The sequence below is a fragment of the Macaca mulatta genome, chromosome 2 (assembly GCF_049350105.2).
Source record: "Macaca mulatta isolate MMU2019108-1 chromosome 2, T2T-MMU8v2.0, whole genome shotgun sequence".
Taxonomy (NCBI): Eukaryota; Metazoa; Chordata; class Mammalia; order Primates; family Cercopithecidae; genus Macaca; species Macaca mulatta.
The window spans coordinates 113,729,907-113,753,259 of record NC_133407.1 but is presented as its reverse complement, the minus strand read 5'-3'; the positions used below and the strand labels follow the sequence as shown (position 1 = coordinate 113,753,259).

General features: G+C 59.0%; 2 protein-coding genes and 2 long non-coding RNA genes across 58 annotated transcripts in view; 2 read left to right on the top strand and 2 right to left on the bottom strand.

The window, feature by feature from the left end:
* Positions 1 to 583: 583 nt before the first annotated feature.
* Positions 584 to 12,913, bottom strand: SEMA3B (semaphorin 3B). Of its 50 annotated transcripts, none has more exons than XM_077992844.1 (21): positions 12,399 to 12,910; positions 10,613 to 10,657; positions 9,969 to 10,468; positions 8,838 to 9,546; positions 8,385 to 8,573; positions 7,450 to 7,607; positions 7,234 to 7,296; positions 6,721 to 6,840; positions 6,549 to 6,642; positions 6,239 to 6,358; positions 4,302 to 4,525; positions 4,099 to 4,210; positions 3,917 to 3,986; positions 3,689 to 3,833; positions 3,166 to 3,385; positions 2,814 to 2,905; positions 2,693 to 2,734; positions 2,287 to 2,444; positions 2,128 to 2,183; positions 1,900 to 2,039; positions 584 to 1,451 (listed from the first exon to the last, which is right to left on the bottom strand). In XM_077992844.1, the coding sequence occupies exons 5-21, from the start codon at positions 8,491 to 8,493 to the stop codon at positions 1,047 to 1,049; spliced, it is 2,328 nt and encodes a 775-aa protein (XP_077848970.1). In that variant the 5' UTR covers positions 8,494 to 8,573; positions 8,838 to 9,546; positions 9,969 to 10,468; positions 10,613 to 10,657; positions 12,399 to 12,910; the 3' UTR covers positions 584 to 1,046. The 50 variants fall into 50 exon arrangements, with proteins under 50 accessions (XP_077848970.1, XP_077848972.1, XP_077848977.1 ...); XM_077992846.1 differs by having other exon boundaries at positions 3,689 to 3,830; XM_077992851.1 differs by having other exon boundaries at positions 4,302 to 4,447.
* On the top strand, positions 10,371 to 11,094 carry LOC106996914 (uncharacterized). The gene is made up of 2 exons (XR_013413981.1): positions 10,371 to 10,460; positions 10,852 to 11,094. It is a non-coding gene; the product is annotated as an uncharacterized LOC106996914 (long non-coding RNA).
* Positions 12,914 to 14,090: 1,177 nt separating the features above from the next.
* LOC144339211 (uncharacterized) lies at positions 14,091 to 17,724 on the top strand. Its single transcript, XR_013413976.1, has 2 exons — positions 14,091 to 15,331; positions 17,086 to 17,724. It is a non-coding gene; the product is annotated as an uncharacterized LOC144339211 (long non-coding RNA).
* Positions 17,725 to 18,771: 1,047 nt separating this feature from the next.
* Positions 18,772 to 23,353, bottom strand: part of GNAI2 (G protein subunit alpha i2) — a 33,256-nt gene continuing 28,674 nt past the window's right edge. For 5 of the 6 annotated variants that reach the window (XM_077990511.1, XM_077990510.1, XM_077990512.1 and 2 more), the window contains 5 exons: positions 21,574 to 21,702; positions 21,076 to 21,205; positions 20,838 to 20,991; positions 20,211 to 20,425; positions 19,018 to 19,568 (listed from right to left, as the gene is read on the bottom strand). In XM_077990511.1, the coding sequence (XP_077846637.1) occupies positions 20,235 to 20,425; positions 20,838 to 20,991; positions 21,076 to 21,205; positions 21,574 to 21,702 (604 nt within the window). In that variant the 3' untranslated portion in view covers positions 19,018 to 19,568; positions 20,211 to 20,234. 6 annotated transcript variants of the gene reach the window in all.

Sequence of the window (23,353 nt, the reverse complement as noted above, 5' to 3'; positions counted from 1 at the left end):
ATCCGACTGCCTCAGCCTCCCAAAATGCTGGGATTACAGAAGTGAGTCACCATGCCCAGCCCAGTTTTATTTTCTTCATAGCACTTAGTCCTGAAGTTATATTATGCACAATGTGCCCTGCGTGTCACTATTCCCAAAGGCCCTACAGAACCTATTCAGTCATGTGGAACCACTTTTTTCTTTTCTTCTTCTTTTTTTTTTTTTGAGGAGTCTCGCTCTGTCACCCAGGTTGGAGTGCAGGGGCGACATCTAGGCTCATTGCAACCTCTGTCTCCCGAGTTCGAGTGATTCTCCTGCCTCAGCCTCCCAAGTAGCTAGGATTACAGGCGCATGCCCCCACGCCAGGCTAATTTTTTTGTATTTTTAGTAGAGACGGGGTTTCACTGTGTTAGCTAGGATGGTTTCCATCTCCTGACCTCGTGATCCGCCCGCCTTGGCCTCCCAAAGTGTTGGGATTACAGGCGTGAGCCACCGCACCTGGCCGGAACCACCTTTAATCCTCACCAGGCAACTTTGGACAGGAGAAACTCGGGCCCTGACACCACCAGGAAGGTGCCCAAGACCACATAGCAAGGCCTAGAACTGGGGTTGTCTGCTGGGGCCATTCCAGCTGTGGCTGATAATGCGTTTATTGCGTTACTTTAGTACAGTTGGCCTGCCTCGCCCCACCTCCAACAGCCCAGCCTGTTCACAGTTTTCTGCTCACTGCTCACTACCCAAGGAGGTGGGGTCTGTCCCCCAGGGTGGGCACTCCAGGCACCTCCTCGGCCCTGGTCGTTGCTCTGGAGCCCAGCTTCCCCCTCTCTTCCCTCCTGGCTGAATCCTGTGCCCGGCCTGTGCCGCCCTTCCTGGGGCTGCTACATTCAAGGGTTATCCTGTTAATAAATAAGCCCGCGCAGCTGCCCTCAGCCAGGGCCTGTCGGTTGGTGTCTCCGTCGGCCTGGGACTCCCAATGTGCCCGGCCCCAACCCGTCTGTCTTTTCAGGGTCTGTCTGGCTCCTCTCCCGCCTGTAGTCTGCTTGGTTCCCGGCGTGGGGACAGTCCGGTCACCAGTGCGTTACGCTGCGCGGCCCCCGCTCAGCGCGTGGCTCAGGAGCGTGGGTCCGCCGGTTACGGCCCTTCCTCCGCGACTCCGGGGGCAGTGACTGCAGCGCAGGCTGTGGGCGACACATGCGCAGGGAGTTCGCGCTGCCACCGCCGCCCGGCTCCACCAGCTGCAGAAAGTCCCGGTACCAGAGTTTGGGGCCCGGCGGCGCGGCGGGCGCAGCCTCCTCGGCCCGCGCCAGCCGTTCGGCCTGCGTAGCACTCAACACGTGCAGCGACAGGCGACGCAGCGGTTGCGTAAAGCCCTGCTCGACTGCAGCGCACAAGTACACGCCCGAGTCTCGGCGCCGCAGCCTGCGAAGCAGTAGTCCCCGGGCGGTGCGCTCGGTGCGCTCCTGTGCCAGCACCTGCGGGCAGGGGACAGCGTGAGGCGGGAGTGTCGGGCCGGGAACAGGGCTTCCAGGCCCTAGCACGCGACGGAAGAAGCAAAGAGTCATTGGGAACCGAGGTGGGGCGGGAAAGGGGTGCCCCCGGGCGCACAATTTAAGGCTGTTTGGGAGTTGGTGGTCTTCAAGGGAGAATCCGAACGAGGCGGGGTTTACATGAACGTGCGGGGTGGGTCAGGGACCTCAATGGCAGGTGGAGGGCGGGTCTTCTCCCGAATTCAGGGGAGACGGGTCAGGAGCCCGGTTGGAAGCAATGGGGTCTCCGCAGCTTGTGGAGTGCAGGTGAGGGTCCAAACGACGCGGCGGGGTGTGGGTCTGGTTGGGCGGGGCTCCGTTGGGTAGGGCGGGGCCTCTCCTGGATGCAGGGGGTGGGACGGGAGCCTGGCAGGGAGGGTGGAGTAAGGCTCACTTGGGTATGGGTTGTCACCCCTGCGCGCTGGAAAGTCCACTCCACGCGCGCCTGCAGCGAGCGGGGCTCACACTCGAGAAAGGCGCTGCTGCCCTCCACGCCGAACACTCTGTGTTCCAGCAGCGCGGGACGAGACGAGTCTTGGGGCAGAAGAACGTCAGATTTAGGCAAGGCAGGGAAGGTGGGGCGTCTTCTGGGGCTGAGGGTAGGGACAGCTGGGAGACTCACCTCCCGAGCACAGCGTGCTGGGGTCGCCATTCCTTACGTCTTGCCGCCGGAACCGCCTGTGGGGAACATCGGATCTTCCATGAGCCCTTCTTCTTTCAGCCCCAGGCAGTGAAAGACCCTTCGCCTCCCTCCCGGCGGCCCAACCCCGACCCCGCCCACCTCTTGACACTGGGCTGGAAGCGCGTGCACGCGACCCCGTCCCAGGCGCAGTAGGGGTCACGCGCCAGACAGCATTCGGCGCAGACGCGGCCGTGGGCAGCGCAGCGGTGCAACGCGATCTGGGCCACCGCGCTCCGCGAGGCTATGTACAGCTGGTGCTAGGGGGCACGAGGGGCTCTGGGCTGACCGAGGGCGACCCCACGCCTGCCACCCATCGGTCAGGGATCCCTTCTCCCACTCGACAGATGGGAACACTGAGGTCTTACGCCTCAGGTCACACAGTCTGGCAAAGCCAGAGCCTGTACTCAAACGCGGGACTGCGAACTACCAAGAGGGACCAGAGGCTTGAGACACTCCAGGCACAAGCTCAGTCCATCCCACCCCCACCCCCATCCTGGTCACTCACCCTCTTGGAGGAGATTTGCATGCTGGTGACAGCGGCCGAGTCCTGAGAGGGAGGAGGGGCGACGGGGTCAGGGCTTAGTGGGGTGTGGAGGGGTCCCGGGCGACTGGGGTCGAGGCCTCACCTCAAACACGTGCAGCTCCTCCAGGAGCAGCCCCTCTGCGCTGGGCCTACTGCCTTTGGGGACCGAGATCACCTTCAGTACCGTGCCAGCGTCTGCAGGAATGAGAAGGGGTAATGACCATTGGTGCTCCCGGACAGCTGGAGCTAGGGTCTCCTCGCCTTTGAGGCTTCTACCCTCAGCATATTTGGGTTGTGAAGAGTGTGGACTGGAAGAGTGTGGGTTGGGCAGCTTCCAGAAGGTGGAGACACAGCCCGGGAAAGGATGTGGAGATGGGACTGAACAGGGAGAGCTTCCACCAGCAGCCCACAGGGCCTGGATGGGATCCTGGGGGTCGCTGTGGAGGGACCCTGACCTGTGCCAATGAAGAGGACGTCATAGTGTCCGTCAGCGGCTGCAACCCGGTCCGTGGCAATTTGAGTGAAGGTGTAATTGGCTCCAACTTGTAGGAAAAGAGGGCGCCCCCCAATGGGCAGGACAGAGTTGTACATGAGGGGGTGGTTCCGCGCAAACTGGATGACATCGTCGGGGAAGTCCTTGGTGGAACTGAAGGTGCCAAAGGTCTTGCTGGGGCACTGGGGGTGGGGGGAAGAGAGGTACAGTAGGGATATAGATATGGGGGCTTGATAGGCGGCCCTCCATGCCAAGCCTCTGGGAACATGAAGGGGGATGGGGACAGAACCCTGCCCTGAGAATTAGAGAGGAGATGCAGCCTTGCCCTGGGAAGTCAAAGGCGGGAAACAAGCTTTGTCTTATGGAAACGTTTTCCCACCCATAACCAAAGGAAGAAAGCACATTCACCAAGAAGACCCCAGGCCAAGTTCTCAAACCCTTGAGGCTTTGAAGTGGGTTGTAGCAAAAGTTCCTGGGCTACCAACCATGCCTGGCCGCGGGTAGGGGACGCGACCCTGGTATGACACCCACTGGTGCATGGGCCCCTCCTTGTGTGCAAAGGGTCCCAGGAAGGCCCGGCGCACGTCATTCATGCTGTACACGCACACTGCAGAACCCTGGAAAATGCTGCTGGAGGAGAAGACCAGGGCGGGGTGAGGGGCCCGGTGGAACCCAGCGGCCTGCTCAGGCGCTCCCTACCTCCCGCCCCTCACCTGGACGTGGAGAAGACAGCATAGAGCAGCGGGGTCCGGTGGTCCCGCGAGGACAACAGAAACACATCCTCTGCGGGGAACGGGCCTAGCTGGGGTAGGGCGCACAGCCCCGCTGCGGCGGGGGCTCCTGGAGTCTGCACCGCTGCCCCCCTCCCCAACCCCATACCCACTCCCGCACTCACGGAGCTGATCGAAGTGGGTGTCGCCCTCGACGCCCGGCACTGAGCACACCAGCCGCGCCTTCAGAAACGTCGTCCACTTGTTGACCAGGCTGCGCTGGCCGCCCACGTCGTTCTGCCGGGACGATCAGAGGGGATGAAAGCGAGATCAGGGCAGGCAAAGGGGTAGGGGCAGGGTCGCCGGGTGTGGCCCAGGGACTCCTCACCCGGCAAATCTGGCCAACGCGGGACACGGACAGGCGTCCCAGTGCCGGCGCCGCCTCTACCGCCGTCTCACGAAAGAAGAAGTAGATTTTGTCGTCGTCTGGGTTCTCGTTCTCCGGGATCCAAAATACCTTGACAAACTTGGGCTCTGACCGCGGCAGGAGGCATGGGTCAGCGGGTCCTGGCCTCGCCTCCTGATACGAGACCCACGCGCTGCTTCCCCTTCCTGTTGCGCGGGCACAGCACACGGGATCACAGTGTCTGACCACCCAACCTCTAGGACCACGTTCAGTTGGCGCTCTGCGCCGACCGAATCCAAAGGATCAGGGCCTGCGAGGCAAGAAGCAGCCGCGAGGGGGCAGCAGAGACCGTGGCTACCTGGGGGCCCAGGCGGGAAGCCCGGCTAGCCTCCGATCTCACCCCACACAGTCGCCCAGCACCTTAGGCTCGGGTAGGAGGGAGATGAGGTAGTCTGGTTTCACCTTCACTCATGAATCTTCCTCCCTAGCATAACCAGATGCTCCCCACTCCTGTTTCAAATCCTTCTGCTGGGTCCCATTGCTTTTTATTGTATTATTATTTTTTGAGACTGTCTTGCTCTGTCGCCTAGGCTGAAGTGCTGGATCTCGACTCACTGCAATCTCAGCCTCCCGAGAAGCTGAGATTACAGACACAGCCCACCACCACACCTGGCTTATTTTATTTTATTTTATTTTTTGAGACGAAGTCTTGCTCTATCGCCCAGGCTGGAGTGCAGTGGCACAGTCTCCACTCACTGCAACCTCAACCTCCTGGGTTAGAGTCATTCACCTGCCTCAGCCTCCTGAGTAGCTGGGATTACAGATGCACACCACCACACCCGGCTAATTTTTGCATATTTAGTAGAGACAAGGTTTCACCATGTTGGCCAGGCTGGTCTCAAATTCCTGACCTCAGGTGATCTGCCCGCCTCGGCCTCCCAAAGTGCTGGGATTACAGGTGCACACCACTGCACCTGGCCAATTTTTGTATTTTTTAGTAGAGACAGGGTTTCACCATGTTGGCCAGGCTAGTCTCAAACTCCTGGCCTCAAGCTATTTGCCTGCCTCAGTCTCCCAAAGTGCTGGGATTACAGGTGTGAGGCACTGCGCCCACCAGCCCCTAGCCCTTATTTAATTTTTATTTTATTTAGAGACAGAGTCTGCTCTGTTCTGCAGTGGCAGCATCATGCTCACTGCAGCCTCCAACTCCTGGGCTCAAGTGATCCTTCCATCTCAGCCTCCTGACTAGCCAGGACTACAGGTGTGTGCATGCCACTGCCCCCAGCTAATTTTATTTTCTTTTTTGCAGAGACAGGGTCTTGCTTTGTAACCCAGGCTGGTATGAAGCTCCTGTCTTCAAGCAATCTGTCTGCCTCACCTCCCAAAGTGCTGGGATTACAGGCACAAGTCATTGTGCCCAGCCCCCATGGCTCTTAGAATAAATAACTCTGGCCCCTGACAGTCCACACCCCCTTATCATTACTAGCTCTGCAAGTCTATTCCTTTGCTTGTTCCTGCATCCAGGCCTTTGCACTAGTTGCTCCCTCTGCCTGGAATGCTCATCTCTGAACTTTGCTGGCTGGCTCTCTTGTGCTTGGGAATTAGCTCATACTCCCCTCAGCACAGCAGCTTCTTTTACCCAACCCCCTCCACCCACCCAGTCTCCTTTTCACTTCCTCTCTTGTTTCTCTCTGGCCTCATGGCCATTGGACTTGATCTTATCATGTATGTGATCTGTGAACTCAAAGAGGTCACAGTCATACCTGTCGTATCTGTCTCTGTGACACCAGTGCCTGATTAAGGAGAGTATTTGGTAAGACCTGGCCACACCCACTGCTCACTTACTTTATGGGCCTTGCTTGGCACCTGCCCTGTGGGAGGGTGACGGCCTCCTCCCACCAACCCCACCAGCCTCTCACCATTGAGCCAGCGGGAGTCGTGTGGCTCTGTTCGGAGACTCGGACGTTGGCCCAGGCTGCGAAAGATGGTAAAGTCTCGGCCCATGAGGTCTGCTGCCACCCCTGAGTATAGCTCCTCCCCTACAGACAGAGAAAGGGCTGCTCAGCCAAGCGGAGGGCTCTTGGGGCAGGAAGGCCTGGGGAGCTCTGGGAGCTCTCAGGGAGTCAGTGAGGCTATGGGGGAATTCCTGGAGCTCTTGGGGGTCTTGGGACTTTGTGAGGTTCGGCAGTTTCTAAGGGGTTCTGTTGGGGCCTTAGCCCTTGGACTCACCCACCAGCACGGAGGCAGCCCGATGCCTGGGGTCATAAGGACTCTTCCCCTTGCCATCCTCTATCCTTCCTGGGTCCAGCCGGAGCACGGGCTCCTGGGAGGTGTGGCAAGTTGTGACTACCAGGGCCTTCTTACCCTCCTGACCTCCCTCCCTGCCTAGATACGGCCTTACCTCTGCCCCGTGGCCCACTTCCACAAAGGCACAGGTTGGGTGGAAGGCTCCCGTGCCACAGGCCAGCAAGTGGGTGCGGTTGTAGGCGTGCAGCAATTTCACAAAGTTCATGCACTCAGTCTAGTAGGTTTGGAGGTGTGAGGTTTCCCCCAGGGACATGGCCTTAAGAGGTCCCAGCTCACCAGTGGCATCCTCACCCCTCTCTCTCTTTGGCATCGACCCAGGCAAGTACTAACATGGGCCACAGGGAACTGGGGGCCCTTGCTGACCAGCCCAGGCCTCACCAGGGTGGGCGTCTGGGGAAGCACAGACCTGCAAAGCCTCCATGACTCAGAGGCCCCCCAGAAGAATTACACGAGCCCCAACCCTGACTCACCACCCCCAGACCTCAGCCACCTCGACCTCCCTGCCCTCATCCCAGCCAGAACAGGCAGGCCTCTGTTTTAGCCCTGCCCTGTCTCTGGGGTGAGGGGTTGACCCTCCCCACTCCCAGCCTGGACAGCCAGCACTCACACCAATGTCCTTCCCTGCCCAGTTGCACTCCTCTCGCCATTCCACAGGGGCCGGCCAGGCCAGCTATGGGGAGGTTGGGGGAGAGGGGACACAGGTCAGGGACTTGAGATATTCTCTACCTCAGGGAGCCCATTCCTCTGAGTCTCTCCAGGTAGGCTGGAGTGGGGTCCTAGGGCTCCTTCCCTGGGCAGTGCTGGCGTTGGGGGTCCCTGGCACCTTCTTGGCCCGCTTGCTGATGTTGTCCAGGCTGAGGGATGCCACATGGTTCTCGGCGCCCACAAACAGGCGTCCACGCTCCTCATCCACCAGCAAGGCCTCGTAGCAGCAGGTTCGCTCCAGGCTGAAAGTCTGGAGACCATGCCAGGCCTGGAGCTCTGCAGGGCAGGACACTGCTGAGGACTCGCCAGCCATGCTGGAAGCCTCCCCCAGGTCTTGCCTGGTGGTGACTCTATGGGCCAAGGTTGTCCTTAGGACCTGGCCTGTATACATGTGAGTTTACATGTGTGTGAGTTTACACACGCAAACCCAAGCCCACCCAGGTGCACGTGTGGAGCTGCCAGGGGAGGTGGTACACCCCCCCAGGAAGAGGAAGGCAGGTTGAACTTGGGCACGCTCAGACAGGTGGTATCTCCAGGCGGGCACACTGGGAGGCCAGGCTCATGGACACCAGAGTCCTGGGTGAGACCGGCATGCAGGGATGGCCAGACCCCCAACTCCCAAAAGTCAGGCTGAGAGTTCCTTTCCTGCCACTCCACCACCAGCCTGAGCTCAGCAGAACTGCCTATTCACTGCCACTGCCCAGGGGCCACCCTCCTGTACCGGAGGCATGAGAAGGGGGCTCTGACTTCCCTGTTGCTCTGCTGAAGGAGTATCGCCTTGTTGGGGTTACTGAACGGAACAGAGACAAGGTCTGTTGCTATGGGGACAGGAGGGGTCTTCCTGAGAAAGCACGAAGAGAATGTGGGCAGAGGCTGGGGGCTGAGGCCCAGACAGGGTTAACTGGAGGTGGCCTGAGAGTGCCCACTAATCCCACCAGAGTCTGGTGACAGGCACGCACATGGGGCAACAGCCAACACAGAGCCCCCTGGCCATACCGGGACCCTTTCCTGCCCACCTCAAGCTGGGCCCTCCTGCCTGCCAGGTGCACCTACCTTGGAAGGAGAGCCGAAGGCGTGGGGGGCTGGGGGTGGCACCCCCCAGCCCCACTGCCCAGAGCAGGGCCAGGCCCGGGATCATGGCGGCGGCCCCGGCCCGCCCCATCTCAGCAGCTCGGGGCGCTCAGGGTTCAGCGGGTATGTGTGTGGAGGAGCCTTGAGTTGCCCTGGACTCTGCCCCAGGATCTGGAAGAGAAGGAGTCGGCAGTGAAGGCGAGGGCGGGAGGCTAGGGAGGGGGAGTCCCCAGGGATCAGATTACAGCCCCTAGGGGAAAGAGGCTGGGGGGTCACATTCCACTTCCGAACCCTCCCCTCCAAGGGTGCCCCGCCTGGCCACAATCACAGACACACCCACGCCACTGGGCACACCCTCAGGGTCACCCTGCACTGGCAGGCTCGCCTCACCACGTCACCCTTCTCAGTAACCTCCCCTCTTGTATACACACTCACAGACATTAATTCACAATGCGCACCAACTTCATGCCAGCCTCGGCCTGGGAGGAGGGATACTGGGAGACATAGGCAAGGTCCCCATGTGAGAGAGGACAGAGCACCAACAAGGATGGATGCAGAGGGTGCCAAGTGTAAAGAGCAAAACAAGCCAGTCAAAAGAGAGAGAGTGACAGGAGCGGGTCAGGCCTCTGGAGGTGGCAGTGTCCCCACAGTCCCGCAGAAAAACACAGAGACACTTTTGAGGCTGGAGTCAAAGGTGTGGGTGCCTGTGAATGTGAATGTGTTTCCGAGTGTCCCCTTGTGATGTGCGCATGTATGTAGTGCGTATGCTTATGTGTATGCACATGTTTACATGTCTGTGTGCAAATATATAGTGGCATATTGCACATGTGTGGATATGGGTTGGTGTGCACATGCATGTGGCACCATGCAATCTATGGAGTGCATATGTGCGATATGTGCATATTTTGCACGCAGATGTGTTGCACATTTGTGCATGTGCAAACGTGTGCACCCATAAGGGTGGACGTGTCTCCGGGCATGCAAGTGAGCAAATCCAACTGCAGCATCAATCACTCCATAGGGAGAAGTGCCACCCAGGAGACCCACGACCTGGGCAGAAGCCTCAGCCTCTGACTTGGGGACTGCTCCCAACCCAGCTGAAGCAGCCTCTGCATGTGAGCTTGAGGGCTGTCTCTCCACACCCCTGAGGAATCAAAGAGGGGCAAGGTGAGGCAGCCCTTCACTTGTGCCCCAGCCTCCTGGCCTCGCTGAGCTGGCCTTCCCTCTCAGTGCCTCCACAGCCTCTCTGAGCCTCTCCCTTCACTTCTCTCAACCCTTGAGGTTTCCCCGTCTTTGAGCCGCTTCACTCTAGGAGCCAGACACCTCCCCCAGGCCCTCAGCTGGGGCAAAGACCTGGCTGCCATGCCCACTCTCCTTCCCAGGGGCCAGCTGGGCAGGTGCTGGACACAGGAGCCCAGGGAGTGGGGCAAGGTTCCAGGTGGGATTAAGCAAGTGGAGTGGCTGCTGGGGCAGGTTCCAGGCCCCTCCACCCACACTCCTGCCCAGCTCCTGGCCCCGTCCCAGGCCAGGACCCCCACCTCCCTCCTTCCCCCTGCTGACACTTGCCACTGCCTCTTCTCAGGTTCTAGAGGTCTTCCAGGCCACCACCGGCTGCCTTCTCACACTCCACCGAGGACTCCCGCAGAAGCACCTCTCCACTCTGGCCCCTTCCCACCGTGGGGCCGCAGGGGACCCTCTGACGGCTCCTTTAAGGAGCAGCCCCCGCCCCCACCAGGCCAGCCACCGCCCCACGCGCTGCGCCGTAAAGTTTAGAGGGCGGATCGGGTGACCGGGCAGGCAGCCGGGCAGGCAGCCGGACGGGCTGGAGAAGGCGGCCAGGCGGGAGTGGAATGGGCACGAGGGAGGGGCTGGTAGGGACAACCCCTCCCCTATTGGGTCTCAAGGCAGTAGTGTGCCCCAGGTGGTGGTCCCAGAAGCCAGGTGGCCAGCCAAGGCAAGGGAGGAAGAAACCCCAGCTCCAGGGGCTCAGCAGGCAAAGGGAATCACTGGGTGGGGGCACCACCCGGGGACTCCAATATCTCACCTGTCCCTCCACAGGTGGGGAGCTGTGGGGAGAGATAATGGGGAGCTCAGCTGCCACCTCAGTTCCCAGGGACCGGCTGGGGTGGGCGGGCAGCCAGAGGTCAGGGGAGGGGCTCTCAACTGGAGGTCGGATGGGCCCTCGGGACCCAGTCCCAGTCCTTCCTCACCACTTGGGCTGCTTAGTACTTCAGCGACCTGACGAGCAGTGGCTTCTTCCACGACAGCCAGATCGGGGAGGGAGAGGAGGGCAGGAGAAGGGCAGATGCAGGAGGAGCAGCAAATCTCACTTCTGCACCACAGGGCGGGGCCCATCTGGAGTCCCCCATCCTGGACAGGTAGCTCTGCATCACTGCTAAGAGGTTGGGGGGCGGCCTATGACCTCCCTTCCTCTGACCTCTCTTTCTAGGTTGGAGGTGGAACAACCCCCACGAAACCCAGAGCCGAAACCTGAGGGAGTTTTACAGACAGGATGGAGCTCCTGTAACTCGGAGCCTCAGTTGGGAATGACTTGGGGTCTTGTCCTGAAGCTTAGTCTGGTGAACATGCCCCATTTGTAGCATAAGGGGTACTTCTCTGGAGGGACTGTATGTTGACAGTGGCAGAGTGGAGCCCTCAAGTCCACCTGAGTGAATATACCAGGGCTTGAGAATGGGCTTTGATCCTTCCATCCCTGAAAAAGGCATTTTCCTACCACCTCCCAAGGCTGATGGGGCAGTGTGGGCATTCTAAGTGTTGCAGCTTTGTTGCCCAGCCCTGGAGGCCTCCAGCCAAGCAGGGACAGAGGTGGAAGCAGGTCCCCTGGAAGTGGAAGTGGGGCCATGCTCTCCTTCCTGAGCCTGAGGACCTGGTGTACCTGGCCTGGCCTGGCCTGGCCAGCTGGCAGGTGAATAACAGGGGCCAATGGGAGCCGCAGGGCCCTTCAGGAGGGCAAGTGGAAGGACAGATCCCTGCCTGGGCTCGTGGGCTTCCTGGATGTGGCCTTTTCCCACTCCGGGAGTAGGTGCCTGTAGTCTTGGACCTGGGCAGGCTCTCCTGGCCCCATGCAAGCAAACAACATTCTTTGGCTGTTTACAGCTTTCTACCCAAGCAGCCAGGATCAGCAAGTACCTCAGAGGCCCCCATCCACTCCCACCGTGCACCCATAGGCCCTCACTGCCATGTTTTCCAGGCCCAGGGGCCCGGTCTCCGTTTCATCACCCTGCACTTTCCTCCACTAGCGCTGCGTTCACTCTGGGAAACGGGACCAGGACCACCCCCCACCATTATCTTTCCAATAGCCTGGGATTCAACCCCCAGCCAAAAGGACTGGGCTGTCTCTGTCCCCACTGAGTGCTGTGCCCTGTCCTCTGTCCTCTAGATGTGTACCCTCCCTTGAGTAGGAATGGAGGTCCCCAGATATGGGAGGCCAAGTTGTCCCTGATTCCACATGGTCCCCTTTCTGTTCCTCAGCCCCAGGTCCAGTGTGCCAGGCCATGGGTAGGGGCCCCCATGGAGGCCAGCATTCCAGGAGCAGGGTCACTGCCTGTGGATCACACTGGGGGCTGGAGCTCCTCGAGGATTCTACAATCAGGCAGCCTGGGCCTGAATCTCAACAGAATGGGGCAAACCGGGGGAGGCAGCTGGGGTCCCTTTTCCTGCCTGTACTCCTTCCCTGGGCCTCTCTCTTTTGAGAGAGCTTCCATCGACAGAGGCCTGTCTGGGTTCTTGCTCTGGGGCTGCCTGTCAGTGGCATGGCCTGCCACAGCCTTGGCTTTTCCTTCTGGAAAAACCTGGATTGTTGTGCCAAATCTCAGCACCTGCCTCCCCACCCCTGGCCACCAGCTGAGCCTGCCGCTTTGCCCATGCCTGGACTCCGGGTGGTGTGGTTGGTGTGGGATACCCATCTGAGGAAGGCTGTGGCAACCCTCCCAGTGCAGCCTGGGCTGGATGGGATCTTGGGCGCCCCACTCATACCTGCTTTAGTCATCAGGGCTGGTGGCTCCAATGAACTCTTCCTTGTTCTGGCCACGTAGAAACCAGGTCATGCTGCCCAGAGGACTTAGGCACAGTAGGGACAGGTGTGGGCGGCCATAGGATCATCACCTGAGGCCTAACTTCCCAGACACTCTAAGGCCCCGCCCCAGGGGCATCTTCTGGGGAAGCATCTGCAGGCATGTCCTCACCCCAGCCTGGTCTCCACATTCCCAGGGGACCCTGGCCCACCTTTTTTGAAAGATAAGCTCCTCCCCTCCTTTCCTGTTCCCCTTCCCTTCTGAGGGCCCTGTCAGAACTGAGATGGAGGTGCTGAGGGAGGGGCTACCAAGAACCCTGGGCCTTTGGCTGTGGCCCTACCCCCACCCGCCCCATCCCTGCCCTCCCCCCCTGCACATTCCTCCCAGGCTGAGGTCAGCCCCTCTGGGATGCAGGAGCCCCCCCCACCAGCCACATCACAGCTCTTCCCTCACTCCTGTTTTCCTCATTGCCCAGCAGGGAGGGGTGGGAGGAGAGGGGGCTGGGGGCGGGGCCTCCCTCTCCCTCCCTCCTCCCAAGCCCGGCAGGGTGGAGGGGGCTGTGCCAGGAATGCTGGAAAGTGGACTCTGAGGGCACACTGCACTCATGAACAGACATTCACATAAATACTGCATTCTCCTAACTGGCTAGGGGAGAGCCTCCCAGGAGTGCTGGGTAGGGGGCTGTGAATGCTCTGGGGAGGGCTGGGGAGTCTGGAGTCAGCCCCAGGGATCAACCCTCTTGTTAGTCCAGCAGGAGGTGGGGTTGACTCCCTAGCTGGAGTCTGCAACTCTCATCTTCTCTGCAGCTGCAGACAGCGCCCAGGCAGGTCTGGCACACAGTGGGGGTACCACAGGTATGCACTCTTGCTGCCACCTTAGCTCTGGGCATCTTGGGCACCCAGGCCTATGAAGGCCTCAGAGAAACCCTCCACTGCTGCCTCTTCCATCCCAGCTGAACAAGGCCCCTTCTTAGGCTCAGCTCTTTTCCCCTTTTATTGTGCCCCTCACCCCAGTACTTCTTTTTTTTTGAGACAGGATCTTGCTTTGTCACCCAGGCTGGAGTGCAGTGGTAGGATCATGGCTCACGGCAACCTCAACCTTCCACCTCAGCCTCCCAAGTAGCTGGGACTACAGGCATGTGCCACCATGCCTGGCTAATTTTTTTATATTATTGTTATTTTTTTTTTGGTAGAGATGAGGTTTTGTCATGTTGCCCAGGCTGGTCTTGAACTCCTGGGCTCAAGCAATCCTCCTGCCTTGGCCTCCCAAAGTGCTGGGTTTAGAGGCATGAGTCACCACTCCCGGCCACCGCAGTACAATTACTTCCTAAACCCTCTGACCCCTGTGCCCAGGGTTCTACTCGAAGCTCCCTCCCTCCCCTGGGTGAAGACTCCTCAGTCTTCTCACTTCCCAAGGCCCCAACCCACCCCTGGCACTACCAAGCCTACTCTCCTGAGAGCCCCTACATTTTGTCTGTCTTAGGACAAGCACTGACCCCTTTACCCTCCCCCAGGTTGTATCCCTGGGGTCATTCTGCCACTTCTCTCCCCATGCCTCCCCTCTGCAGGACCGTGTCCCTGACGCCTGACTCGGAGAGCTTGCTGAAGTTTGGTAGGATTGCAGGCTTTTAGCCTGGCATTCACTGGGCCACTCTCTTTTTATTTTTTTCTTTCTTTTCTTTTTCTTTTTCTTTTTTTTTTTTTTTTTTTTTGAGACAGGATCTTGCTTTATCACCAGACTAGAGTGCAGTGGCAGGATCATGGCTCACAGCAGCCTCCTGAACTCCTAAACTCAAGTGATCCTCCTACCTCAGCCTCCCGAGGAGCTGGGACTACAGGCACACACCACAACACACAGTTAATTTTTGTATTTTTTGTAAAGATGGAGGTCTCACTATGTTGCCCAGGCTGATCTTGAACTCCTGGGTTCAAGTTATCCTCCTGCTTCAGCCTCCCAAAGTGTTGGGATTATAGGCCTAAGCCACCACACCAGGGCCACAGGACCACTCTTTGTAGCTTGGTGGGGGCCAGTCTTCCAGTGCTCCACCTGCCCCGTTTCTGGGATGCATTAGCTCTTTTGTTGCCAAGACTTTGTTTGAGCTGTGTCCTTCACCCTTTAGACCCTTCCCCTTGTCACCTGCTGGACTCCTCCTCACCGTTCATGATCCACCTGGCTGTCACCTGTCTTCTGTGTAATTCCAGTCTTCTGTGTAATTCCAGACCTGTGGTGTCAGGTTCAAGCCTCTGGGCAGGGCTCTGGGTTCCCCACTGTGGGGGAAGCAATAAGGGCTACAATCACTGGTGACCCCAGGACCCAGCAGAGGACAGGCACAGGGAGGCAGGAGATGGTGTGCCCATAGGAAGCCCTTCCACCTTCCTAGGCATGCTGAGTCTCCATGGGGTTGGAGGATGGATGGAGAATGGACACCCCTTAACCCTGTCCCAGTCCCCCAGGCCTTGACAACCCTGACCTCAGTGAGGTCAGAAAGCAGAAGGCAATGGGATGAGATGTCAAACTCTGATTTTTCTCCCAACAAGATTACCAGGGGCTGTGGGGCTGCATCTCTGGCAAGGGGAGAAAAGGACCCATGGCCTTGACTTTTGCTCCTCTTGGATATCAGTGCCCATCACCGTGTGACTGAGGGCTGAGTGCGTGGCAGGCATGGACACATTTGCTGCCACACACCTGCATACATACCCCAGCTGACTAGAGGCCATCCCCCTGGGTGATGAGAGGTGCTGCCTTCCCTCTGGTAGTCCATGGTAGAGATGAGGACCGCTAGGATCTTTTGTTTTTAAGAGAAGGGGTCTTGTTATGTTGCCCAGGCTAGTCTCAAACTTTTGGCCTCGGGCGTGGTGGCTCACGCCTGTCATCCCAGGACTTTGGGAGGCCGAGGTGGGCGGATCACAAGGTCAGGAGATCCAGACCATGGTGAAACCCCGTCTCTACTAAAAATAGAAAAAATTAGCCGGGCGCAGGGGCGGGCGCCTGTAGTCCCAGCTACTCGGGAGGCTGAGGCAGGAGAATGGCGTGAACCCGGGAGGCGGAGCTTGCAGTGAGCCGAGATTGCGCCACTGCACTTCAGCCTGGGCGACAGAGCGAGACTCCGTCTCAAAAAAAAAAAAAAACTTTTTGGCCTCAAGTGATCCTCCTGCCTTGGCCTCCCAAAATGCTGGGGATTATAGGCATGAGCTGCTACACAGCCAGGGTCTCCTTTTTTTTTTTTTTTTTTTTTTTGAGACAGAGTCTCATTCAGCCCCACAGGCTGAAATGCAGTGGCATGATCTTGGCTCACTGCAACCACCGTCTCCCGGGTTCAGGCGATTCTCCTGTCTCAGCCTCCTGAGTAGCTGGGATTACAGGCACCCACCATCATGCCCGGATAATTTTTGTATTTTAGTAGAGACGGGGTTTCACCATGTTGACCAGGCTGGTCTTGAACTCCTGACCTCAGGTGATCTGCCCGCCTTGGCCTCCCAAAGTGCTAGGATTACAGGTGTGAGCCACCACGCCCAGCCCCAGGGTCTCTTTTTAGGGCAGCAGACCCAGAGATTGGGGTCAGTTTTGGGGAGTGGGGCCAGACCCAGAACTCAGCCAAACAATGCTGTAGTCTTATCCTTGCCTCCTCCCTGACTCCCAGGGTCGTTAGGACTTGGCTGGCCATGCCACTGACCAGGCAGCTAGAGTCAGGGCTTGTATTCTCCACCCAACTGGTTTGGCACTCAGTTTGGGTGGGGTGGGGTGAAATGATTCTGGGGAACTGAGACAACTAAGTTTTCCTGACATCAGAAGCCATGGGGCTCCCTGGAACATGGGACTTCTTCCAGGCCTTGGCAGCTCCTGCAGCCTCAGTGATCCCTGCTGTAACCCTGGAGAGGGCCCTTTCTCCCTTCTGCAACTGGCATCTGGGTCTGCACCTATCTGCTGGGACAGGGGATGGGACGAGGGGTGTCTAGGCCTGGGGAACTACTGAGAGGCAGCCTGACTGGCTCCTCCTCACAGAATGTCGCTCTACTCTCCTCTCTCAGGCCTGACTCTGAAAGCTTGCCTCTCTCTTCCCAGCTGCTCCCCCACCCCACAAATGGGTAAAAATACCAAAGTTCCCACCACATCAGTAGCCAGAGCAATTATTTCAAACGGGCCAGGCCCTCTGGGAGGCAGATCAGCTTCATGGCGGTCTCCACAGGCTGGAGACAACCCCCCCCCACGCTGGGAGCATGAGCCTGGGTCCCTGCCCAGCTCTGCATGTCCTGCTAAGGATCCTGGGCCTCACAGCTGCAGCTGCCCAGAGACAGAAAGATGGGGCTTCTTAGGCTGGGAGGGCTCTGGGGATTCAGGGCCAGCGAGCATTGAATTTCTGGTGCTCCTCACCCAACTGCTCCTGAGGGTTGATGAATGGCTGAGGTCCAGCCTGGGACAGCTCCAGGCAGCAGGGGATGCCCAGGAGCCAACCTCATGGAGTCCCTTCAGTTGGGGTGCAGGACACCTGGGCAGCCCGTTCTTGCCTGCAGCCCCCTATAGCTGGGAATTTCCCAACCACCAAACACAAGGCTGAATTGACAGGCCGCCTCCACCAGTGCTGGGACAATAGAGCCTTATGCCCTGGAAATCTGAGCCTGGGTGGGAGGCCAGGGCAGGTGGAGGCCTAGCTGTCTGCACTCAGGGAAGCCCTGCCCCCAGGATCCCACCCAGACCCACTGCCAAGACAGCACCAGGTCGATCCTGCCAGGGCCCCGCATGGCCCACCCAGGGAGGGAGGCACTGGGTGAGTTAGGCAGACAATGCCAGTCCCTCAATGGTCCCTCTGTGCAGGGTTCCCCCTCAGGACAGAAGGAAGGAACCATCTTCCGCCCGCTTCCTGCTGGGCGGGCATCAGGGCTCTGATGCTCCTGCTCGCACATCTGCGGCTCAGCGGGGTCCAGGCCTGGGCCTCTGAAAGAAGGCGGGGGACCTGGGTTGGGCGCGGGATCCTGTTCTCCGTGTCGTTGGCCCTCTCAGGCAGGGGTGGGGACCGGGCCTGGGGGGCGCCGATGTCCTTCCGACCGGGCGGCAGCAGCCTCTCATCTCCTGCCAGTGCCCGGGGCCGAAGGTACGGGGCACTGGCAGGTGTGCGGGGGCGGGGTCCCAGGGCTGTGGCTCAACCCTCCCTCCCTCCCTCCCCGCCTCCGCGGCGCCGACCCCGGCCCGCCCCCTGCCCAAGCAGCTCTGTCTCGGGGTGGCCGCGGAGCCGTCGCCTCCTCACAAAGCTGCCTTTGTGTCCAGCGGCCTCCGCGGGACCCGCTGACGTCAGCCTCCGTGACCAGCCAGACAGGGCCGAACGCGGGCGGCGGCGCCCCCTGGCGGCCGGAGGCGGAGGCGTTAACCCCGGAGCCCCACCCTGTGGAGGCCGGCTTTTCCCCCAGCCCGCCCCGACACGTTCAGGCCGCGGCTGTCCCTGCTGCCCATAGGAGAAGGTCTAGGCGCCTCGATGGCACTCAGAGCCCGCCCCACAAGCATCACCAGCCTTGTCATCTGCAGTTCCCTTCCCCAGCAACGCGCGGGCCCTTCCCACAGCCTCAGGGAGCTTTCCATCTTCAATGATCTGCAGCCCCCCAGGCCCAGCCTGTGGCAACCATCACATGGTAATACGGGGCCTGTCTGTCACTACCCTTCAGGTTTGACGGGGGCCCTCTGGGGCAGGGACATTTCAGAATATGTCTCAAGGCCCCTAATGGCCTTCGGTTTAGTCAAGCCTGGACTGCATCCAGCCCACCTGGCTGTGTGGACTTGGCAACGCACACTCTCCGGGCTTTGGTACCTAAGTCGTAAGTCACTTTCTCCTTACACGTTAGAGACGTGCCGGACACCCCTCCTGCTCCCGGTGTGGAAGAGCACCTTACAACAGTTTCCTTAGAAGCCAGTCCAGCTGCCCGAGACCCAAAGCTGCAGAGTGCTGGGAAGGCGGGGATACACGGCCCCCACATGTATGCTGCCTAGTCCAGGTGGGAGAAATGAAGCCCAGAGCTTCGGGCTCCAGGACGGCCCGGAAAGCTGAGTCAGGGCCCTGCCCCAGGTTGAGGACTGAGGTTAAGACCACCATCACCTTGGCACACCTTAGCCGGGGCCTCTGCCCCTGGGAGAGAATACCCATCAGTTCTCGGTATTTTTTTTCTTTCTACATTTTATTATTTCAAACCAGGTGAACAATTCCATAAAACATGTGAAAAAAGCAAGGAAGTGTTCAACGCTGAAGGCCCCGGGCCTGGGACAAGGGAATGAGGGGTGTGGCCCCCCAGCAGGCAGCGGCGGTTCCTAGGTTAGCGCTAGGGAGCTACATTTTAGGTTAATGGAGCCTGGGCCCAGGGCCGCTGGGGCAGGGCCCTCAGTGATGTTGGCAGTTGTCTGGAACAGCCCTTGGAACCCAATTCTGTGGAGGGCAGGGCAGGGTTGCGGCTCGCACAGGGGCGGCCAGCAGAGGGATGGGTGTAAACACGCAGACACACTCAAGGCACGGAGTCACTTGAAAGGGGGCTGGAGGGGTTGCTGGTCAGGATCTGACAGTTTTAAATAGTTTTTCTCTAAAAAGTTTTCTAGATTTGCAGTTTTTTTTTTTTTTTTCCTTTACTTTCATATTTTTTTTAAAAAGCTACGAGAATGAGTACGTGGACTGTGGTCTCCAGGAATGGTGGTGTCTCACGCTTCTTGTGCTTTTTCCTTTGGGGCCTCCGAGCGGCTGGGGGGTAGGGGACTGGGCAGGAGGCTCCCTGTAAACATTTGGACTTGGGCTGGGGCAGGGGCTGGTGTTGGGCAAAGCTGGGGGTCCAGGCTGGAGAAGCAGGCGCCCCTCCGGACATAGCCTTGGGAGACTCAGCATGTGCCCCCCTCCCCCCATCACAGAACAAGACAATGGTTAAAAACCAGAACAGATGCCCAGAAAGGGGGTACCATGGCCATTACCAGCACGTCAGACAAGGGCAGGCTTCAAACAAGGAGGCCCGTGGCAACCCCTCCCCTACATCTGGAGCTGAGGGACAGGGGGAGCTGAGAACAAAGAGAGGAAAGAGGAGAAAAGCGGCCGGGGAACAGGCGGGGAGCGTGGTCTTCTTGCCCCCATCTTCTTCAAGGGTTGGGGGGTACAGAGTTGGCGGTGGCCCTAGAGGTGGGGGGAAAGCAGAGCATGGATCGGGAAGCAGCCAGGCCGCGCCTCTCTCCCACCTCCCTAGACAATGACCCTTCTCCATTTTTCCTACCCATTTGTTACCAGGGACACAGTTGCCGCCCAGGAGCCAGCTTCTGTTGCTGGGTTACATGGAGGAGGGGAGTCTGTGGCACTGGGAGAGTCATCCCCACCTCCACCAGGGCCAGTGGGGCCAGCCTAAGCCCAGGAAGCTCAGACAGGTTGGAGGGCAAGAGCTGGAGGTGTGCACAGAGCTGGTGGTAGTGGGCAGGAGGGCTGGGCTCCGCTGGCCCAGGCTGGGCCAATGGCCTGGTGGGTGAGGAGGTGAGATTTCTCCAGGGAACATCAGAATGGCCTCTGGTTCTGTCCCAGGGCAAGGCCAGGCCCTTCTGTCTGGACCACTGGGCCAGGCCTGCTTGTATGACCTCCTCCATGCCCTGCACCCCACTCACTTGACCTCCTGATTCACACCCTGTGCCTCCTCCTCCCTTGTCCCCTGGTCACCTATTGCCCCTCCCCCTCCAGGTTCAAGCCCCTACCCACCCCCAGAACCCCCTGCTGGGGCTCCAGGCCCGCTTAGTTCTTCCCCAGCTCCCTGCCACAGCCCCTCTGGCTCACCATCCCGCCAGGCCCCGCTGCCCCTCAGAAGAGGCCGCAGTCCTTCAGGTTGTTCTTGATGATGACATCGGTGACGGCGTCAAACACGAACTGCACGTTCTTGGTGTCGGTGGCGCACGTGAAGTGCGTGTAGATCTCCTTGGTGTCTTTGCGCTTATTCAGGTCCTCAAACTTACTCTGGATGTAGCTGGCTGCCTCATCATACTTGTTGGCCCCTGGGGAAGAGAAAATGGTGAAGACTTGTGCTGCATATGCGGCAGGCAAGCCCCATCCTACATGTGCAGCAAGGGTCTGTGCGTGTGGATGGCCAGGCATACAACCTGTGCACACATGTGCACAATATGACAATGTGTGTGGCTGCCCATATATGCCAGATGTGCAAAGGGGTACCCTACTGTGTGAAGGAGGATGCCCAGGTGCACATGTTCAGGGGTACATGCTTGAGTGTGTTAAGGGCTCCACATGTGCACACATAACTATACAAGCCTAAGTGAGGCACCAGCCCCTGCAATTGTTCCAAGGCTACACTTCTGTCCAGTGGGGGGCGCCTGAGGGCCACCTGGTCACCAGGGGCTACTGGGGACAAACAGCAACTCTCTGGAGGCCCTGTCCCCACAGTCCCCACACCTGTGTACTCAGGGAAGCAGATGGTCAGGGGACTGTGTGTGATCTTCTCCTCGAACAGGTCCTTCTTGTTGAGGAAGAGGATGATGGACGTGTCTGTGAACCACTTGTTGTTGCAGATGCTGTCGAATAGCTTCATGCTCTCATGCATGCGGTTCTAGGGGCAGAATATCGAGGTCAACACTAGCCACCACTCCCCAAGCCCGCTGCCTCCACCCGCAGCATTCTCTCAGCCTCTCACCATCTCCTCGTCCTCAGCTAGCACCAAGTCGTAGGCGCTCAAGGCTACGCAGAAGATGATGGCTGTGACGCCCTCAAAGCAGTGGATCCACTTCTTCCGCTCAGACCGCTGACCACCCACATCAAACATCCTGCAAATATAGGATCACTTTAGCTCCAGGAAGGGAGCGCTGGGGGAGGCTTTCTGCCCCATTTCCCAGGTTGGCTGACATCTGGAATCATCCACACTTGCCCACCTCACCCCTGGTTCTGGGCCTGGGGCTTGGACAGCAGACAGGCTGCAGCCACATCAGGCAGGAGCAGCAGAGGCTGTGAGCAGTTGGCAGAGGTGGCATGGATCCTGACTGCTGGTTCACCAGGTGGTGAGGATGTGCTGGCCCAGAACATGTGAGCCTCGCAAAACCTCAGTGGGGCTGGGGGATCCTGGACCAGCCCCTGCCTCTGCTACCCCAAAGGCTGGCAGGTCCTGCCCCTCCCACCTGTTTATATGCTCGCTCACTTGAAGTGTAGGTCCTTGAAGGTGAAGTGTGTCTCCACGATCCCCGTGGTCTTTACGCGGGTCCGTAACACATCTTGCTGCGTGGGGATGTAGTCACTCTGTGCAATGCGCTCCAGGTCGTTCAGGTAGCTGGGGGTGGGGGGTGGGAGGGTCAGTGGGGGCCAACATGGGGCCACCTTACCTGGACCCTGGGCCAGCTGGAAGAGGCCCCTTTCCTCCCATGCCGTTTCTCAGGCATAGCCCTTGCTTTTTTCCCTTTTTCTTTCTTTTTTTTTTTGTTTTCTGAGACAGAGTGTCACTTTGTTGCCAGGCTGGAGTACAGTGGCCTGACCTTGGCTCACTGCAACCTCCGCCTTCCAGGTTCAAGCGATTCTCCTGCCTCAGCCTCCTGAGTAGCTGGGACTACAGGCGCAAGCCACCAAGCCCAGCTAATTTTTGTATTTTTAGTGGAGATGGGGTTTCACCATGTTGACCAGAATGGTCTTGATCTCTCGACCTCAGGTGATCCACCCACCTCAGCCTCCCAAAGTGCTGGGATTATAGGCGTCAGCCACCGTGCCCAGCCTAGGCACAGCCCTTGCTTCTTTAACCCCTGCCTGCATTACCTCATTGCTCAAATGAAGAAACCTGAACTCAGAGCCCCCGGCCTCCCACCTGTAGAATGGGAATGGGAGGAGGTGCAGCTCTGTGGACAGCTAGCCAGTGAAGATCTAGTACTCAGGGTCTGAGCCAGGCCTGCCTCGGACAGGATCCAGGATGTTGGGGCTATAGGCAAAGAGGGTGGGAGGAGGCAAATTAGTCCTTCAGTGAAGGATTCAGGATGATAATGGGCACAATTATGGCACTAGCTGCAGAGCAGCCTGGTGCGGTCCTTCGATGTGGTGCTGGACAGGTTAGGGCCTACCAGGCCCAGTGGACTCTTTGCCCAGTACCCAATGAAATCTGGGCTCCTCAGGGGGAGGGCACAGACACCTGCTTGGCCAGGGTCCCAGGGGCTCCTCATTACCAGGTTCCCTTAATTAGTATCAAGGCTACCCCTGCAGGGTCCTACCTCTGCCGCCTGCCTCAATATCCCTGCCATGCCCTGGAGGCTGGTCCGAGGCCTCCAGGCTGCTGCCCAGAGCCGACTTCTCATTCCTGGGGCAAGGCTGCTGGGGCCGGCCCTTGGCTCCCACCAGCAACCAGGCCAAACCAGGCCAGAGGGAAATGATCTCAGAGTAGCAGGGACAAAACAGAAAAACAGGAAGGGCCATGGGGAACCATGACACATGTGCTGTGACCCGCATACCACGCACCGCCCCCTACTGACAGAGCCCTCAATGTGGAGGCACCATGGTGCATTCCACACCAGCCTCTCCCTTTTCCCCAACAGGTGGGTTCACCCCAGGGACCCCCTGCCTCACTGCAATCTTGGAGGGTTGCTGTGATGAGGGGCTGGAGGAGCCCTGCTTCCTGTGGTGTTCCAATCCACAACTCATCCCTGGGGGGAACTGTCAAGGCATAAACCTGCCTGGGAGAGCAGAGCCTGTGTTCACTCCCAAAACTGTGCTGGGCACACAGTGGGTGCCTAATGTCTGAAGAATGAAGAAAGAGAATGATGGAGAAGTGGGAGGTGGCCTGGAGCTGGCTCTATCCCTGCTCCCTTTGAGTATCATGGGCACCAAGGTCCCTGCTGCTCTGAGCGCCAAGCTCGCTGGTGGCTGGGCCAGAGATCTCAGGGAGGGGCAGTGGTGAGGCCTGGGGCCCCCACAGCATTTAACTGTGACTGCATAGCTCCTGT